The sequence below is a fragment of the Bos indicus x Bos taurus genome, chromosome 14 (assembly GCF_003369695.1).
Source record: "Bos indicus x Bos taurus breed Angus x Brahman F1 hybrid chromosome 14, Bos_hybrid_MaternalHap_v2.0, whole genome shotgun sequence".
Classification (NCBI taxonomy): domain Eukaryota; kingdom Metazoa; phylum Chordata; class Mammalia; order Artiodactyla; family Bovidae; genus Bos; species Bos indicus x Bos taurus.
The window spans coordinates 81,190,421-81,210,260 of NC_040089.1; the positions used below are offsets into that span (position 1 = coordinate 81,190,421).

General features: G+C 44.7%; 1 protein-coding gene across 10 annotated transcripts in view; it reads right to left on the bottom strand.

Annotated features, from left to right (window-relative positions):
• The window catches only part of ENPP2 (ectonucleotide pyrophosphatase/phosphodiesterase 2), a 135,458-nt gene that overhangs the window by 15,277 nt on the left and 100,341 nt on the right, over positions 1–19,840 (bottom strand). For 7 of the 10 annotated variants that reach the window (XM_027561674.1, XM_027561668.1, XM_027561672.1 and 4 more), the window contains 6 exons: positions 18,321–18,408; positions 18,074–18,161; positions 16,792–16,976; positions 13,001–13,052; positions 1,865–1,939; positions 442–578 (listed from right to left, as the gene is read on the bottom strand). In XM_027561674.1, coding sequence (XP_027417475.1) covers positions 442–578; positions 1,865–1,939; positions 13,001–13,052; positions 16,792–16,976; positions 18,074–18,161; positions 18,321–18,408 — 625 coding nt within the window. The remainder of the gene's footprint in view (positions 1–441; positions 579–1,864; positions 1,940–13,000; positions 13,053–16,791; positions 16,977–18,073; positions 18,162–18,320; positions 18,409–19,840) is intronic. The other 3 variants (XM_027561677.1, XM_027561673.1, XM_027561678.1) reach the window with 1 other exon arrangement.

Sequence of the window (19,840 nt, forward strand, 5' to 3'; positions counted from 1 at the left end):
CCAACATAAAACAAACCTTCATTAAAAAAAAAAAAAACAAGATGTTAGTGGGTCAGGCTGTGATGTGTAGAGCTGTGGGTATATGGGAAATCTCTGTCCTTTCCATTCAGTTTTGCTGTGAACCTAAAACTGCTCTAAATAATAAGTCTATTAAAACTCACAGCCAAATCTTGATAGCTTCTGAAACTACTGGGGCATGACAAGCACAGTCAAAGAAACTAACAGAATTAGTATGCTATGCCATTTTACATATTACCGTGAAGTTAGAACATGGCAGAAAGCCTAATTCAAAATATTTTACAATAGACCCAATGTAGGATTTCTTTCATCAGGAAAAATTAAAGTCTTTTCTAAAACAAAATTCTGTTCCGCCAGCAATCATTCTATTAAGGCACGGAGCGTAATGACATGAAGAACATGAAACCCAATGTTCTCAATGACCTGTTTGGAAACAGTGTATGATGTCCAGAGTGGCATTAGAAATATTTCACTATAACCGCTTTCAAAGTCAGTGTGATATAAGATATCATATCTAGTCCGATAGAGCACGGCAGGCCGTCCATAGAGGAGATGTCTCTCTAGGAGAGAAAAAATAATGTCTTAAATACAGATTAAAATGTACATCAAATGTTAAAGACTCAAATGAAGAGAGTCAAGTTGTCCAACATTTGCTTGCTTACTATTAATAATGTAGTTCCTTCTCCTTAATTTAATCCGGTTAGTGTTCCTATCACTTTGGTGGTTTATTTGATCACCTACGCATGGGTCAAGGCTTCCAGTCACCAAAACTGTAATTCAAATGCCATATTTATTTTAATAATTATTTTCCAGTTGTAAAGAATTTTAATCCACATGGGAAAGAAAATTGTGAAGTGATTCAGCTGAATGGGAAGTCAAGACAGTTGTATTTTTATAGAATTAATTCCTTTGACCCTGAAAGGCTTATCAAATTAACCAACGATTTAATTAAGAGAAAGGCACTCTTTGATCATTATTTGTAAACTGCAACTCAAATATGCATTATTTCAGCATAAAAAGTGAGCAGTAATGAGCGTTTAAAGTAAGTAGCTTTGTGACACGTAGGAAAACCCTTTAGGTAAGAACTTAAAGGAACATGTATAGATAAAATAAGTGGCGTTCAAGAGGGTCCTTTGAATACAAAAGGAAGGTTGTCAGTTAGCAAAGAACTCATTTAAGACCCCAGAAGGTAGATTCCTCTTACGAAAAATAAAGGTTTGAAACCTTCATCTTCTGAGAAGAAGATGGGACATGAGCAGGCAAACCTTCATGCCACACCCACAATAACTGCCTCAAGCTTGATCTGCCCATTTTAGAGAGGCCAAAGTCAGAATTGCCATGGACCCTTAGAAATTGGGGTCCTACAGATCAAAATAGTTAGCGACTGAGGCTTCGGCAATTCACGATTCCCTAAGTGATAACCAAAAAAAAAAATTTGCTATGATTTCTATTAGAGAAAATCATTTCTGGCAATCACTTATTAAATTATGTATACATGTTGCTTTAATTAAAGTATTACCATTCTACGCAAGTAACAGAGAAAACTCTGTAGATTACTTTGCATGACCCTCCCAAGCAGAACTGCTGATTTGAGGCAAAACAGCCCACACTGTTACAACACAAGCCTGTTCAGGGTAGTTGGGCTTCATCAGCACTGCAGTAAATGTAGAAGCCTTGGTTAAGCTGCTGAATTTAGGGACCCACCCCTAAGAATTAGAAAATAATAGGCTAAATATTATATAAATGAAATATATAACAAACACATAAAAAGCCTGCAAATCATAACAGTAGTACTTGGGAGCAGTTATTAACCAGGTCAGACTGTCCTTCAAAACTCAAACCAAACCTTTTCTAGGTTCAAAATTTCCATTAACGTTTTCCTTGATTTCATTTTTGCTGCCTCTGAATTTCCTGGTTTCAGCTGGAAGCAGAAGTATCAAGATTCTTTGAGAAGCTATTCTCTTTTTATCATTCAAGTTTTCATGCTTACCCAACACATTCCTCCAAGCTCAAATGCAAACCTGGTAGATTACCCAGTCTATCCCATTAAGGAGCACAGCAAAAGAGCGACTGTGCTCCTTCGCGCACCACCCCTCTTTGGAGCAGGCGTCAGTCAATAGTCGGGCAGGCTGTAGACTCCACCAGCTCTGGTTCCTCCTTACTTCTTGTCACCCCTCCATTCCATGAAGGCTGACTGATTTGCAGGACTGCCCATGATCACTGTCAGCAACTCTATGCTATGACACGTGACGCCTTCTCTTTCCCCTGGGAATAACTTTCCCACCAATCCTGTCACTTGTCTCCCTTCAAACGTGTTGTCAGTATACCCTCCCTTGTCAAACCTGAGTGTCAGATCTTGGCTTATGGGACAGAGATAAATCATGTGTGTGTGCTAGGTCATTCAGTGTCCAGCTCTGTGTGACCCCATGGACTGCAGCCTGCCAGGCTCCTCTGTCCATGGGATTCTCCAGACAAGGCTGGAAGTCTTGAGGCTTTCAGCCTCCAGGAGCTCACAGTTCCACGGGAGACAGAAACATAGCGTGGGTAACTGAAAGGCAGCCTGGCGCCCACTCCAGCAGAGACACTGACGTGGCCGAACAGGAGCACAGAGAACGGCACCCGCCACAGACGGGGATGAGGGCGTCAGTGCAGCCCTCCGGAGCTTAGGGAGCTAAGACACAGTGAACCCACGTCCCAACTACACCTATGTCCTGGCACAGTCGCTCTTCTCACCCTCAAAAGGGGACGACAAATAACATGGTCTCATTGTTCAGCTCCCACGGAAAAGACAAGGGGACAAGAGGGAGAAAGGGGAGAAAAAGGGGACAAGGCATCCGAAGAGTCCCTTTCTCTTGAAACGTTGCTCTAGTTAAGCTTCTCCATCTCTACTTATGCTTTTGCTCTATATGTACAGACTCAATTTTCTTCAGAAATGGGGGCTTCCTAGCTCCCAGTATATGCACTACTGGAGTTTTTGGCACACAGAGCACAAAGATATCATTATCTGACTCACTTTTCCTCAGTTGTTAACTGACCATATATGAGATGAAGCAAAAAAAAAAAAAAAAAGTAGTAGCTTTGGCAGTCTCCTAAGAGCCCACGAGCTCCCCAATGACTGAAAGAACCTACTTGAGGCTTCCTGAAGCCCTATAAGAGGTGAAATCTTTGCAGTAAGAAGCATTTTAAGCCCAGAATCCAAATTTAGATTTCCCTTTTGGGGTTTATCCGGGCTTCCCTGGTGGTTCAGTGTTAGAGTCTGCCTACAATGCAGGAGACCGGGGTTCGATCTCTGGGTTGTGAAGATCCCCTGGAGGAGGGCATGGCTACCCCCTCCAGCAGTCCTGCCTGGATAATCCCATGGACAGAGGAGCCTGGAGGGCTACAGTCCACGGGGTCGCAAAGAGTCGGACACGACTGAGTGAGCCTTTTCGGTTTATCAGGGTATCAAAGAATCACAGGTTCTTGGTCACTGCCTGACTCTGCTACTCCATACGACACCTTAGGCAAGTCATTCACGGCATTTCTGGGTAGCAAAAAGTCCCTGTTGGTTGAGCCACAGAGAGGACTTGGAGCTCAGTCTTTGTGCATGTAAGGGCCCTGTCCTGAGACCAGCCACCCTGGAGATGAACTTCTAGTTTCGAAATATGTTCCTCGTGACTTCTTGACACAGATCTAGCATAACTTTTGTCTTTCCAGGCTGGGTTCCTACTCCATGAGATTCCAGACGGAGCCTCCATGCCACACCCCAGTCCCCTGTTTACAATAGTGTCTGGAATTCTCGGGACATGCCACAGTTCCCCTCCAGATACCACATTTGGCAAGTACTGGGAGGTGAATCTTTTCAAGTGGTATGGACTTCCCCAGCCCTCTTTTTTTGTCTTCCAGCGTTTGCTTGTCCAGACTGGAGTGTGTATTTCTTTTCCCTCTTCAGCTTTCTGACCCATATTCCCATAGATTAGCTGGCTGACTTGAGAGCCACATGAAAATCTCTCCTCTTTTTCTGTTTGTGTTTTAAACATTCACTCCCACAATAATACGCTCTTACATTTTACCACAGAATCTCTACCCCAGGTCTCTGCTTTTCCTACCTCCTTTCTCCCCTTTGCCTTATGAGTGTCCACTATCATTTACTGCCGAGTAAACCGCTTCTGGGATTAGACTGGACGCCTCTGTCGGTGCCCTGGTCTTTCTTACCTCGGCCTTTAAAGCACTGTGCTGTAACTCATCAGCAGGCTGAATCTCACAATAAAATAATAACTTAATGAGGACAGCGCTTTTGTTTTGTTTACCACTGTATCTCTGCCTCCAACGTTGCCAGATATTGACCTGGATAAATAAATGACTGTTTTATTTGAAAACAAAATATTGTTCTTTATGACTTTCAAGACCTGGCTTTCTACATATGACCCGTCTACTATAACCCCAAGAGAGAGACTGGGCAGACCAGTGTCATCTTCATCTTACTGATGCAGGAACTGAGGATTCATGATTGTGTGAGGTAATTCAGCTACACGACAGCACCCAGAATCCAGGTCTCTGCCTCGGCCCATTACTCTTCTCCTAGCTTCTTGGACAGTCTCCAGGTGGATGCCGCCTGCCAGGTTATTCTAATAGAGAACACGCTGGGTGGAAGGCCCACTTACTCCAGGCAGGAGCTCGGACTCAGTCATGCCTGCTGAGGAGCTCATATGACCAGCGGTTTGTATCCAAGCATCTACTGCTTCAGAAACAACTTCCAAACCCTGCTGTGCACTGAGATTCTCTCCAAACACTCTCTCTTTATTCCGACCCTTAAAATAGGAAGCATTTACAGAGGGAAGCACAGAGGCTTTAGTGTCCAGGAGAACTGGAGTCAGATCTCATCTCAGCTCTTTATAGCTTTGTGATTCTCTAACCTAACCTCCCAGAGCCTCATAGCTCTCTGAGATGCTGCACTCTTTACAAGCAAATCTGTAAAGTGCCTCGCTCTGTCTCGGTCCAGCGTAGTTGTAGTGTGGTCATTTAGTAAAGGGCATTTGGTAAATTCAGGCTTAAATTGAAAAAAGTAGGGAAAAATCACTAGGCCATTCTGGTATGACCTACATCAAATCCCTTACCATTATACAGTGGAGGTGATGAATAGATTGAAGGGATTGGATCTGGTAGACAGAGTGCCGGAAGAACTATGGACGGAGGTTTGTAACACTGTACAGGATGCAGTAACCAAAACCATTCCAAAGAAAAAGAAATAGAGGATGGCAAAGTGGCTGTCTGAGGAGGCTTTACAGATATTTGAGAAAAGAAGAGAAGCGAAAGGCAAGGGAGAAAGGGAAAGATAGACCGAACTGAATGCAGAGTTCCAGAGAACAGCAAGGAGAGATAAGAAAGCCTTCTTAAGTGAACAATGCAAAGAAAGAGGAAAACAACAGAACGGGCAAGACTAGAGAGCTCTGCAAGAAAATGAGAGATACCAAGGGAACATTTCATACAAGAATGGGCAGACCAAGGACAGAAAGGGTAAGGACCTAACAGAACCAGAAGATATTAAGAAGAGGTGTCAAGAATACCCAGGAGAACTATACAAAAAAGGCCTTAATGATCTCGATAACCATGATGGTGTGGTCACTCACCTAGAGCCAGCCGTTCTGGAGTGTGAAGCCCAGTGGGCCTTAGGAAGCACCACCATGAACAAAGCTAGCGGAGGTGACGGCACCCCAGCTGAGCTCTCTCAAACCCTAAAAGACAATCCCGTTTCAGTGCTGCGCTCAGTACGCCAGCAACTTTGGGAAACTCAGCAGGGGCCACAGGACCGGAAAAGGGCAGTTTTCATTCCAGTCCCAAAGTAGGTCAATGCCGAAGAATGCTCAAACTATTCTATGATTGCATTCACAGCAAGGTTATGCTCAAGATCCTGTAAGGTGGGCTTCAGCAGGACGTGAACCGAGAACTTCCAGATGTACAAGCTGGATTTAGAAGAAGCAGAGGAACCAGAGATCAAATTGCCAACATTTGTTGGATCATAGAAAAAGCAAGGAATTCCAGAAAGACTTCTACTTCTGATTTACTGACTATACTGAAGCCTTTGACTGTGTAGATCACAACAAACTGGACGATTCTTAAAGAGATGGAAATACCAGACCACCTTACCTGTCTCCTGAGAAACCAGTATGCAGGTCAAGAAGCAACAGTTAGAACCAGATATCAAAGAACAGATTGTTTCAAAATTGGTAAAGGAATATGACAAGGCTGTATACTGTCACCCTGCTTATTTAACTTATATGCAGAGTACATCATGTGAAATGCTGGCATGGATGAATTATAAGCGAGAATCAAGACTGCCAAGAGAAAGATCAACAGCTTCAGATATGCAGATGATACTACTCTAATAGAATCAAGATTGCCAGGAGAAATATCAACAACCTCAGATAGACAGATGACACCACACTTATGACAGAAAGCGAAGAAGAACTAAAGAGCCTCTTGATGAAAGTGAAACAGGAGAGTGAAAAAGTTGGCTTAAAACTCAACACTCAGAAAACTAAGATCATGGCATCTGGTCCCATCCCTTCATGGCAAATAGATGGGGAAACAGTGGAAACAGAGAGACTTTATTTTGAGGGGCTCCAAAATCACTGCAGATGGTGACTGCAGCATGAAATTAAAAGATGCTTGCTCCTTGGAAGAAAAGTTATGAGCAACCTAGACAGCATAGTAAAAAGCAAAGACATTACTTTGCCAACACAGGTCTGTCTAGTCAAAGAAAGAAAGTGAAAGAAAGTGGAGTCACTCAGTTGTGTCTGACTCTTTGCGACCCCATGGACTGTAGCCTACCAGGCTCCTCTGTCCATGGGATTTTCCATGGACGATAGTACTGGAGTGGGCTGCCATTTCCTTCTCCAGGGGATTTTCCCGACCCAGGGATTGAACCCGGGTCTCCCGCATTGCAGACAGATGCTTTACCGTCTGAGCCACCAGAGAAGTCCTATAATTTAATCAGAGCCAACAAGCCACAATGATGTCTGGCTCCTTGTGACCCTGTGGACTGTAGCCTACCAGGCTCCTCCATCCATGGGATTCTTAAGGCAACAATACTGGAGTGGATTGCCATTTCCTTCTCCAGGGGATCTTCCCGACCCAGGGATCGTTTCTCCCCAGGTCTCCCTCATCGCAGGCAGATGCTTTACTCTTTGAGCCACCAGGGAAGCCCACCACTCAGACGGTGTCCTGTCTAGTCAAGACTGTGGTTTTTCCAGTGGTCATGTATGGATGTGAGAGTTGGACTATAAAGAAAGCTGAGCGCTGAAGAATTGATGCTTTTGAACTGTGGTGTTGGAGAAGACTCTTGAGAGCCCCTTGGACAGCAAGGAGATCCAACCAGGCCATCCTAAAGGAAATTAGTCCTGAATATTCACTGGAAGGACTGATACTGAAGTTGAAACTCCAATACTTTAGCCACCTGATGCAAAGAACTAACTCACTGGAAAATACCCTGATGCTGGGAAAGATTGAAGGCAGGAGAAGAAAGGGATGACAGAGGATGAGACGGTTGGAATGGCATCACCGACTCAATGGACATGAGTTTGAGCAAACTCCAGGAGGTGGTGATGGACAGGGAGGCCTGGTGTGCTGCAGTCCATGGGGTCACAAGAGTCAGACACAACTGAGTGACTGAACTGACTGAAAATCACTGTGGATGCTGATTGCAGCCATGAAATCAGAAGACACTTGCTCCTTGGAAGGAAAGCTATGACCAACCCAGAAAGACTCTTAAAATGCAGAGACATCACTTGGCTGACAAAGGTCCATACAGTCAAAGCTATAGTTTTTCCAGTAGTTATGTACAGATGTGAGAGGTGGACCATAAAGAAGGTTGAGTGCCAAAGAATTGATGCTTTTGAACTGTGATGTTGGAGAAGATTCTTGAGAGTCCCCTGAACAGCAAGGAGATCAAACCAGTACATCGTAAAGGAAATCAACCCTAAATATTCACTGGAAGGACTGATGCTGAAGCTGAAACTCCAATACTTTGGCCATCTAATGAGAAGAGCCAATTTGTTGGAAAGACCCTGAGTAGGAGAGATTGAGGGCAGGAGGAGAAGGAGGCAATAGAGGTTGAGATGACTGGATAGCATCATTGACTCAATAGACATGAGTTTGAGCAAACCCTGGGAGATGGTAAAGAACAGGGAAGACTGGCGTGCTGCAGTCCCTGGGGTCGCAAGGAGTTGGACAGGATCTGTGACTGAACGACAACACCAAATTTAGTAAATTTTCAACATCAGCAAGGAATACTGATAGGTAGTCATTAAAATTCAGTGTTTGGAGAAGGAGAAATATCACATGACATCCCTTATATGCAGAGTTTAAAAAGAAACGATACAAATGAACTTACAAAACAGGCACACTTAGAGAACAAACTTATGGTTGTCTGGGGGAAGGATGGGGGAAGGGATGGTTAGGAGTTTGGGGTGGGCATGTACACACTGCTAAACAGGCACAGACTTAGAGAACAAACTTATGGTTGCCTGGGGGAAGGATGGGGGAAGGGGTGGTTGGGAGTTTGGGATGGGCATGCACACACTGGTGTATCTAAAGTGGATAACCAACAAGGCATAGCACACGGAACTCTGCTCGATGATACGTGTCAGCCTGGATGGGAGGGGAGTTTAGAGAAGAATGGATGCATGTATACATACGGCTGAGTCCTTTCCCTGTTTACCTGAAACTATCACAACGCTCTTTGTTAATTGGCTCTACAAAAGAGAGAGTTAGGAGAAGGCAATGGCACCCCACTCCAGTACTCTTGGCTGGAAAATCCCATGGATGGAGGAGCCTGGTGGGCTGCAGTCCATGGGGTCGCTAAGGGTCAGACACGACTGAGTGACTTCACTCTCACTTTTCACTTTCACTGGAGCACTGGAGAAGGAAATGGCAACCCACTCCAGTGTTCTTGCCTGGAGAATCCCAGGGACGGGGGAGCCTGGTGGGCTGCCGTCTATGGGGTCGCACAGAGTCGGACACAACTGAAGTGACTTAGCAGCAGCAACATCTCCAGTAAAATAACAAAAGTGAGAAGCATTTCATAATTGAAAAGAGCTACAGAGAAGTGTCCCTCTAGTTGTTCAGGGCTCTGCTTTAAATTGAGAAGAATCACTAGTTGGTTAAGTCATTTTTCTAATCAAAATAATTTCTCTTAGGGTGTGATAAGGAGCCAAACATGGGTGCTACAGTGATTTTTACCTTTTCCTCACAAGATGACGGTGAATGCCAGTCTGACCAAGAAAATATAACACACGGCTTAGTAATGTAAGCAGAGAAAAGACTAAGGTGAAAATGAACAGTGCAGTTATTCTTACAGTGAAACTTCCACCTGGCTCCACGGCCAGAAGTGCGTGCTATGAGAAATTTAAGCATCCCCATCTCATTCATTCATTCATTCAACGGATTTCAAAATGAAAATTCAGTATGTTTGCCAAGACATTAAGTACATCTGATGTAGAAATAGCAGCCATACAACTAAGATCTGGGATTCATTACAAATGTAGAAATATTAGGGCTTTAGAAATCAGTTTAGATCATAATTTTTGAAGATTATATTGTTCTTTAGTGAAGGACTTGATTCTGTAAATTTAGTATTTCTAATAAAACATTTGTCATTGTTGTTCTGTCACTGAGTCGTGTCCAACTCTTTGCATCCCCATGGACTGCAGCACGCCAGGCCTCCCTGTCCTTCGCCATCTCCTGGAGTTTGCTCAAACTCATGTCCATTGAGTCGGTGATAAAACATAACCTAACATTAATTAAATATACCATTCTTCTGTTACCTTGAATTTATCCTGAGTTGTTTCACTATTGGAAAGCACAGCTTTTACAGACGTGGTTGGTACAAATGTATGTTCAGGGCACGTGATTTATTCTGAAAGAATCAGCTACCTACTTGTGTATTTTTTTAAAAACTAGGCAGGAAAATAATACAATTTTACATTTGTATAGAGCTTTAAATGGCTGAAAAGCCTCAGTACATGTTCAAAGATACGCAGATAGGGGAAGTGACTACTCTGAGCACAGTGCACACAGCACCTCAAATTCACGAGGTCCCCCTCAGCAGAGCGGACCCCGATGATTTCCGGGGGGGACCAGACTTATGAACCAGGCACACCACAGCAGCCTGAAGGAACTCAGACAAGAAAATGGCACTCTGTAGCTGAAGCCCTGACTGAGACAGGGCCCTTAAGGAGACAAACAGCAAGAGACAGGGAGAGAACCAGACAGGAGAGAGGACGCTGAGGCTTACACATACTCTAGAATTTAAACAAGCACCAATCAGACAGTGACATATAGTTATTTGTATTTCATGTAATGGTTTTAGCATCTCTCTCGTATCACTCCAGTTATTGGCAATTGCAAATAGCCATTATTATGCACACATAGCAAACAGTGCTATATAAACTCAGACAACTTTATCAAAAAAGTCTGTTGATATTCAGCCGTTAATTATAATAAAAATAAATACAGGCTCCCTTGCATCATCAGAGGCTGTCCCAGGCTTCCCCAGTGGCTCAGTGGCTCAGTGGTAAAGAATTCACCTGGAACTGGCGGTGAGACGGCTGACAGAACCTGACAGAACGTCTCAGCAATCAACCCCCAGCTCAGGGCAGGTGCTTAACAAATCCTCGTGAGGGTCCATTGCCATGAAAAAGTAAAAACTTTAAGCCCCGGTGATGTGAAAGCACCGAGAAGTAAGATGTATTCAACGCTGAGCAGAGCAAAGGAACGATGAGGTCGCTAGTCAGCAGTTCGCCAGAAGACGCCTCTTACTCCCGCGCTCAGCAGTGTGAGGCCACTCTTTGTGCCGAGTGTGGGGCTGGTTTTGTCCCAAGAACGCACTGCCACCAGAAAACGAAGTGAAAGATTTTTTTTTTCCCCAGCCAGAAATGTTTTAGGACCATGAAGAGCCAGAGCTTGAATCAGAAAAAACATGAGTGTCCCTTCAAAGCTATCATAACTATTTCATTAGTGGCTTTCAAAAAGAAACATTTCAGTCATATTTCTCTGCCTTGCTGACTGAATGTTTGAAAAACTCAAATCATGAGACTCTACACTCCTTGATCGTGGTGTGCGTGTGTGTGAATTCATTCAGTCGTGTCTGACTCTTTGTGACCCCATGGACTGCAGCCCACCAGGCTCCTCTGTCCATGCGATTCTCCAGGCAAGAATACTGGAGTGGGTTGTCATGCCCTCCTCCAGGGGATCTTCCCGACCCAGGGATTGAACACATGTCTCTTACATCTCCTGCACTGGCAGGCGGGTTCTTGATCCTGGCAGTATTGGAATTTTTCCAAATATAAAGACACCATCATCCACTAGATTTGATGTCAAATACTTTGAATCACTTCTAGAGTTTGTGGATTTGTGTACCTTCCATCAACCAAGTCCTTTCTCTAAGGCCGTGTTCATCCAATGACATGTCAAAGAGCCTGTGTGTTCCGTCATCACAGAGAAGCAGGAGGGTGGATATGCAGAAAGAGAAGAAGGGAAAAGATGAAGATCTTTACAGAGAGGAGAAATAAGTCAAGGAAATAAAATCTTCCACGGGTTTCCTCAACCTTTGCTTAATCAGATTGAAGACAGCACATGTGATAAACAGAACCATGTCAGCTAATAAGTAATGCTCTCAAGAGAATTTGACTATGTGCGTCTTGACTGCATGACCTGGGCAGCTGTGCTTGAGTTCAGTCTTCTTTTTCACACACAAGGGTCATTCCCTTGCTGTTAGAAGACGCTGTCACCTCTGCTGCAGTAACCTGCCTAGGAGGCTTCCCCTCTTCCTCATCTAATTTCAAAATCAGAAGGAAGAGCCTGGGTGGTAGATCACATTACTGTTCCTAATTATTTACTGCTCTTGTGTAAAGGATTATATGCTTCCACCCATCGCCAAGGAACGTGGAGGACGGGGTCCCTGGGGAGAGAATGTATGTCCCTCTTCCACAGGCTTCACATGCCCTGCTGGCCCCAGTGAACTTGAAACGGAAGTGAGAAATGCCTCATCCAAGCAGAAGCACTGAACCCAGCCAGAAACCCCAGGATGGACACGTGACTCGACCCTGCACCAGGACGTCAGCAGGACGCAGGGGCAACACTCCGCCCTCAGCCCCAGTCCCTCTGCCCAGGACGCAGACTCAGGCCTGCAGATGGGGCAGCGGGGACGGGAGAAGCATCAGGATGCACATCAATACCCAGAATGACTGAGTGGAGAGAGAAAGCCATGAGGTGCTCACAGTCAGCTAAGGCGCTGAACAAAGGAAAGCAGAGGCACTGAGCCCCACGGCCTGGCTCCACCCCGAGAAGGGCGTGCTCTGACCAGGCCAGCTCCTTCACACCAGACTCTAAAATGAAAGTGCCACGGGGCAGAGGAGCACTTGGCCAACAGTCAGCACCCTGAAACAGGAATAAGAAATGCACAAACCGCTGAGGCTTTCTGTTCTCATCACAAGCTTGCAGAAGCTGGCTAAGCCAGGCGTGTTATAATCGTATGCAGAACAACAGGAGGGTGCGTTAGGGCTCGAGACCCTCTTGGGAGAGAGTTCTAACACAGTTCCTTCCGGGCACCCCTCCCCTTGACATACACACCGACTCTCCAGGTGGGGAACCTTCAGCAGAGGAACCAGCTGTTACCACTGTTGACTTCCATCCCCTTCTTCTGAAGTCCCCTCAGCCCTTAACTTATAACCCATCAGATACATAACAGCATGTCTGTTTTTCAGAGGGTTAAAAGCTGTTAAGGGGGAAAAAAAGGTAATAGAACTTTTCTGTTACACAGCTGGCACCTTGTATACAGAGAAAAAACCAATACCCTTTGCCAGATCACATAAAGGTCACTCTGCAATCTGAATTCAAATTTTAAGAAAACACTGTGCTTACACTATGAAGTAAATAAGTCTCTCCAGTTTTTGAAAACTAGAAAACAAAACTTATCTGGTTCTTTTTTCTGTCAACTCCTTACCTTCTGTGGACTCTTTTATATGAAGGTGTTTGTTGAGTTCATCCAATTTGTTCTTCATGTGTGAAAATAAAAAACAAAAGGGAAAAGAAAGCAGATCAGAAATGGTCTTTCTTTCCAGCACCCTTCTCTCTATTCAGTACCCAGCTAAATTCAAAATAGGATCCTAAGCTTCATCAATATCACACGCTTTATAAAGTGTTACTACTTTATCTCAAATTGACACTGAGGCTGTACTTCTGAGCGATCTATGGTGTTGAACATGCTATTTAATCTCTCCATGACTTTGCTTCCTTTTCTTAAAAACATGGATAATCATGGGACCAGCCTCCCATGTCCATGATGAGGATTAGGGCACATATATACACATTAACTCTAATATTGCCTGAAAAGTTTGGATTAATCTCTAGGTGCACTAAAGTGATTCCCAAACAAATTTATAAAATTGCTTTTTCTAAAGTAGAAATGGAATGATCCAGCAATCCTGAAACTGTCGTGACTTGGCAATTCCACTTCCCACTGTGGATCCTGACATCCTCTAGCATGTGCATAGAGACACTTGCAGTGATGTCTATAGCCACGCTGTTGGGAGGCACTGACAGTGGGAAATGACCAAACGTCCTCAAGTAGCAGAATGAATAAAATCATGATGCGCTAGTTGTACAATTATGCATTATAATAACTATTGATATTAGCAATAAAAATGAATGAGATACAACTTCATGTATTAATCTGTAAAAAAATCTTTAAAATACAGTGATCAACAAATAAATGCAGGATACATATGGTATAACAGCATTTACATAAAAAATATAAAACATCCAGGGGACTTCCCTGGTGGTCCAGTGGGTAAGACTCCACATTTCCTGTGTAGGGGCCATCAGTTCAATCCCTGGTGTGGGAAATGGATCCAAAATGCTTCGAGGAGCAGCCAAAAAAACATCTTTTTAATAAAAAATAAAATATTCAAAACTATACTATAGGTTATTTTAGGGAACTATACTAAAGGTACTTGATATATTATTTGAGATACCTATGTACGGAGTGAAAGTACAGAGGTCTCCATGGCAATTATAGGGCTTCCTCGGTGGTGAAGAACCCACCTACCAATGCAGGGGACTCCAATTGGATCCCTGGGTCAGGAAGATCCCCTGGAGTAGGAAATGACAACCTACTCCTATAGTCGTGCCTGGAAAATCAGGTCTCAAAGAGTTAGACACAGCTGAGCACAGCACAGCATGGCAATTATATATACTGTATTCAGGATATTGGGCTTCCGTGGGGGCTCAGGTAGTAAAGAATCTGCCTGCAGTGCAGGAGACCTGGGTTCAATCTCTGGGTTGGGAAGATCCCTTGGAGGAGGGCATGGCAACTCACTCCAGTATTCTTGCCTGGAGAATCCCTTGGACGGAGGAGCCTGGCAGGCTGTAGCCCATGGGGTTGCAAAGAGTCAGACATGACTAAGCGACTAAGCACAGCACAGGATATTAATTAGCTTTGAGGTAGGAAGGAAGTGGGATTGGGGTGGGGGTGTCACGTGGAGCTTCCGTTCCATCTTTAATGTTTTCTTTCTCACGATGTCTATATATTGAAGTATTCATTTTATTCATCTTTATACCTTTTTTGTATATCTGTGTTTTTTTTTTTTTTTATTTTAAGAAAAGTAGTCTTTTGGAGAAAACCACTGAGAAAATAAAGATAATCTAGAATCCCTCCAAAACAGTTTAAGATGAAAGAACCAAAATATTTCTTGTTTCCCAGAGGAAAGGTAATTCAGGAAACAAGATCTAATAGATGCCTCTAAAAATATAATTGGAATTCACTTCAAAGACCACTTCCTGTTGACATGGACAACTCAACTCCTCCAGCTGAAGTCTTAGAATCACCTACTTTAATTAGCGCTGTTAATTCTCATCAGGAGCTAAAGTAGGAGACATTAAAGGGGATCTAGGACTCCCCTGGCAGTACAGTGGTTAAGACTTCACCTTCTAATGCAGGGGCTGAGGGTTCAACTCCTGGTCAGTGAGTTAGGATCCTATATGCCTTGAGGCCAAAAAACCAAAACATAAAACAGAAGCAATATTGAAACAAATTCAACAAAGACTTTAAAAATGGTCCACATTTAAAAAAAAAGAAAACTTAAAAAGATAATGAGCTCATATATAAAAAAATAAGGCATGGGTGGAGGGACAAGAAGCAAACTCCCTCCCATGGCGGGCTCCCAGACTGTGCCTCGCAGGCCCCAAGGAGCCCTAGGAGGCAGACAGTGGCAGGGGGAGGGGGAGAGACCAATAAGAAAACTAGTTTCCATTCTTCTGAGGTCTAATGAGAAGATCACACATTGCCTTAATAAAACCACACGTGCAAAAATCGCAGATTGCTTTGCTTTGTGTTGGAACCCTATCAACTCAGTGTGGTAACACTGGTTGTGTCTTGCTGTCAGGAGTACTGATTGGCAACTTTAAAGGTCATTGATCAATGTAAAATTCAGTAAGCCAGTCATTATCGGCTATACTCCAGTACAAAAGAAAAAGCTGAAGAATATCCACTGGGATTTTGAATGAGATTGCTTTGAATCTATAGATTAATTTAGGAAGAACTGCCATGAATATTGAGTCCTTCAATGAATGATGAGTACCGGTTCATTTACTTCAGTTCAATTCAGTTCAGTTGCTCAGTCATGTCCGACAATTTGCGACCCCATGGACTGCAGCACGCCAGGCCCCCCTGTCCATCACTAACTCCCAGAGTTTACTCAAACTCACGTCCGTTGAGTCAGTGATGCCATCCAACCATCTCATCCTCTGTCGTCCCCTTTTCATTTATTTAGGTTTTTAATTTCTCTCAATACTGTTTTACAGTTTTCAGCATTCCTAGATATTTTATATTTTTAACGCTATTGTAAGTGTTTTAAAATGTCATTATCCAATTGTCTGTTGCTATATTTAGAAATACAATTGATTTTTACATACGAGAAAAAAATCATTACTGGACACGTGCTTGTTTCAACAACTGTCCAGCTGGCTGTGCGGGACAGCGCCTATTTGCACGCCCACCTGCGCCCTGCTGCCCGCTTCCCTCCCCTGCCCTGTGCTCGGGAGGCTGATGTCTAGGGACATCAAAGAGCAAGCTTGCCCTGTGGCTGGGCTCCAACATCGAGAAGCACCAGCAGGGGGTGGCAAGGGCGTGCTCACACCCCCAGCTTCCTCTCTCCAGGCTGCGGTGTGTTCACTGCGCCATCACCCAAATTTCAGGCCCCGCCTACAGGGTTCTTTCTCCATGTGCTGGTGACTGTTCCTCCCCTTTCTTGTTGAGATCCAGATTGGTGCCCTGGGAGCCCCAGGCGCCTTTACCATCCCTCCTCGATTTCCCTCTACCCTGCCAGCTTTGTAAATAGTCTTCTCATTAAATGTGATTGAAACAATTCCTTTAAACCTTCTTGAAAAACTTCTTCTGCACGGGCCATCTGTTTCCTATTGGGACCATGACTGCTAGACATGTGATTCAGGTTGAAAAAAAGAAAAACGTCTGGTTAGGAATCGCAACTCCACAGAAGAGCATGAATTTTATTTTTTGCTCTTCATTATCTATGCCTGTGCTGTCCAATATGGTGGCCACAAGCCACTAAATAAAATTAAAAATTTAGTTCCAAGTGCTCGAAAGCTGTGTAGCTAGTAACTACTATTTTGGACGACGCACAAAGACCATGCATATCATCAGAGAAAGTTCTATCGGACAGCACTGCTCTACACCCGACAGGCTCTTCCATAATGAACAAAAAAGATTACTTCTACCTTTGGCTCTGCCTTATCATCACAGGTACAGCCCAGGTCAAAATCGGACTGAAGGTACATAACCCCTGGGTAATTGGGTCTGGTGACTTCCTCTGGCACAGTCGGTCTGAAGGTGTTGGTACGCAGGAGATGGTTCAGACTCCCGTGGGTCCCGTTATTTGGAGCTGGCTTCAATCCCAGGAGATCTGATGAGAAGAAAGAAAAGGGCCAGGTACTTTGTAAATGTTTTTGATGAGATAGGAGGAGAGTCAAAGCCATTCACCTTCCAAGGTCTGGAAAACTTGGAACACCAACAGAATGGGATAACCAAATTCAGACGGCAGGCTCCCTTCTGAGCTCCCAAGTCATCCTTGCCTGATGAGGTCTTGGCAACAACTTTCTAAAATAGCATTTTCATGGCCTGATATCAAGAAAGACATTCCCACAAAGAAAGAGTGAAGGAAAATAGGGCCTCGCTTCGCCACCTTTATGTCTGTGATAGCTACAACCCAAGGACCATCAGCGTCAGGATCGTTGCCTTCCTGCTTCTCTGTGAGACTTTTTATCCCGAGTTTTGAAGTGGGGCTTATGATCAATAAATAACCTCGAGCCTGCCCTCTCATGCACTCCACAGAAGTACAGGACAAGAGGAGGCTCTGGCCGTGTGCCCTGAAGGGCCGCTGTGGAATGAACAGGCTGATTTCAGAGCGAGTGAGAAGGCTGACGAGCAGGCACACAGGGACTGGCCTGAGCCCGGAGGCAGGGCCGGGGAGCGCCGGATGCCCAGAGGGGACGGGGCCCAGGAGACCCGACGTGCAGACTCCCCCTCTGACCGCCAGACTGGCGCTCCCTTACTAAATAGGAAAAGCTGTCCTCATCCAGCAACTAGAGACTCCAGGAAGAAAAATAATTAGGAGCACATAAATAGCTGGCCAGCCCTGCGCGGCTGCGCTGGGAGAGATGGAGGCGGGGTGCGGGGTGGGGGGCGCTGTGCCCAGTGCTCGCTTCACCCGGCCTGTGACCGGTGGTGTCAGACTGTAATGCTGTGTTAGATTAGCCGGAGGCTGCCAACAGCAACACCATGAAAACTCCCCATTAGTCAACTGTTGAAGGAAGACAAAGAAGCCTTAGAAGGGGGATGATATTCTGTCCCTTGAACCAATGGGCAAATTACAGCATTTTTTTAATGAAAAGATGAGGTGATCCCAGAAAACAGACACCTCATTTCTTTCTCCAACATCGAAAGGAGTTCGTATGTTAACTCCGGATTGTTTTCTTGGTTTTGATGAAATAAGTGACTTACCGCACATAACGTTGTAAAGTTCAATGTTTTCAAATGGAGGCACTTTGGTCTTGTACTTAAATGTTGGGCCATAACCTACAAAAACAGTCTTCCAAAAGAAAAGAAACAAAAACAATTAGGCATTGCTAATATCCAGGAGCAACCCTCCCTCCAGTTATGAATACTCTGCAAGCTTCACTTACACCACCATTCCCATCCTTTTTAGAACCTCTAAAATACACTTCAATTCATAGTTCTGGGAGCATACCTGCATACTGTTGACCTTGTTATCAAATCCGTGGTCTCCCTGGAAAAAACATTTTCCTGATGGTTTCTTATAAACCTCCAAAGGTTTCCTAGAGTGAAACGATTGTACAGTCAATCAGGACTTCTCATAAAATTGGTCTGATAAAAAAAAGTCCAGTGCACAAAAAGATCTGTAAGAAGTGGATTTTACTAATCCAAGCGTATTTCTCTCCGCTTTGACTGCATCATTCCCAGGGTGATGAAAGATGATGCTGTCTTTTTGCCCCCAGTGCTTTGGCCTTGACGATCAGCCTAGAACAGATTGGGACCTGAGGTCTGGCGCCCTCCTCCTGTCTCACGGTCGTATTGAGCCGAGCACTGGCCACAGGCACAGACATGCCCTGTAGGTGCTGCTCCCTGCTCCAGACCACCCCAATTAAGAGACCATCACGCTAAAGGAGTCACACAAAGCTTCTGGTTTCCCAGTGCATATAAAAGTTATATTTACACTATACTGTATTAAGTATGCAGTAGCATTATGTCTAAGAAAACAACGCACATACCCTAATTTAAGAACAGCGCTGTTGCAAAAAGGGCACCAATAGACTTTCTCAATGCAGAGTTGCCACAAGCCTCCAACTGTCTGCTCACGTGCCCCACTGGCTCCAGGGTTCTCTGCTCTGGGACCAGGTCCGTCTGGTTCACTTCTATATGCCTGTCCCTAGGCTCCGTGCTCAGGGAAGGCGATGGCACCCACTCCAGTGCTCTCGCCTGGAAAATCCCACGGACGGAGGGAAGGCGAGGGCACCCACTCCAGTGCTCTCGCCTGGGAAACCCCACGGACGGAGGGAAGGCGATGGCACCCCACTCCAGTGCTCTCGCCTGGAAAATCCCACGGACGGAGGAGCCTGGGCTGCAGTCCATGGGGTCTCGAAGAGTCGGACACGACTGAGTGACTTCACTTTCACTTTTCACTTTTATGCATTGGAGAAGCAACCCACTCCAGTGTTCTTGCCTGAAGAATCAATCCCAGGGACCTAGGAGCCTGGCGGGCTGCAGTCCATGGGGTCGCACAGAGTCGGACACGACTGAAGCGACTCAGCAGCAGCAGCAGGCTCCATGCTAAGCACACACCCAGCTGGCGCTTTTAAAATGTGTGATGTTTGATCAATGAACGGAGATCTGTATTCCATAGAAATATTTGCATATGGATTTCCCTGTCAACAAATTTATCTGGTAATACCACTGCAAAGTATAACCGAGCGGTAAGCTCAACACATGTAGCAGTGGCACAGCTTAACAAGAGCCAGGCCTTACGGAGGCAGTAGCTCTGTTTAGAAGCAGAAAACGGAAACCGTGCTCTCGAGACATCAAAAGCATTTGAACTTCCTTGTTGTGACAGGAAGATGCCTTTTGCTTAGAGTTAGGTAGCAGTTTTCCAAAACACTTACATGTTTATTACAACAAATATTTCCTAAGTACGTACAGGTACACGGCACTGAAGTACAGCACTTGGGGAAAAACAAGGAAATTAAACGTTTG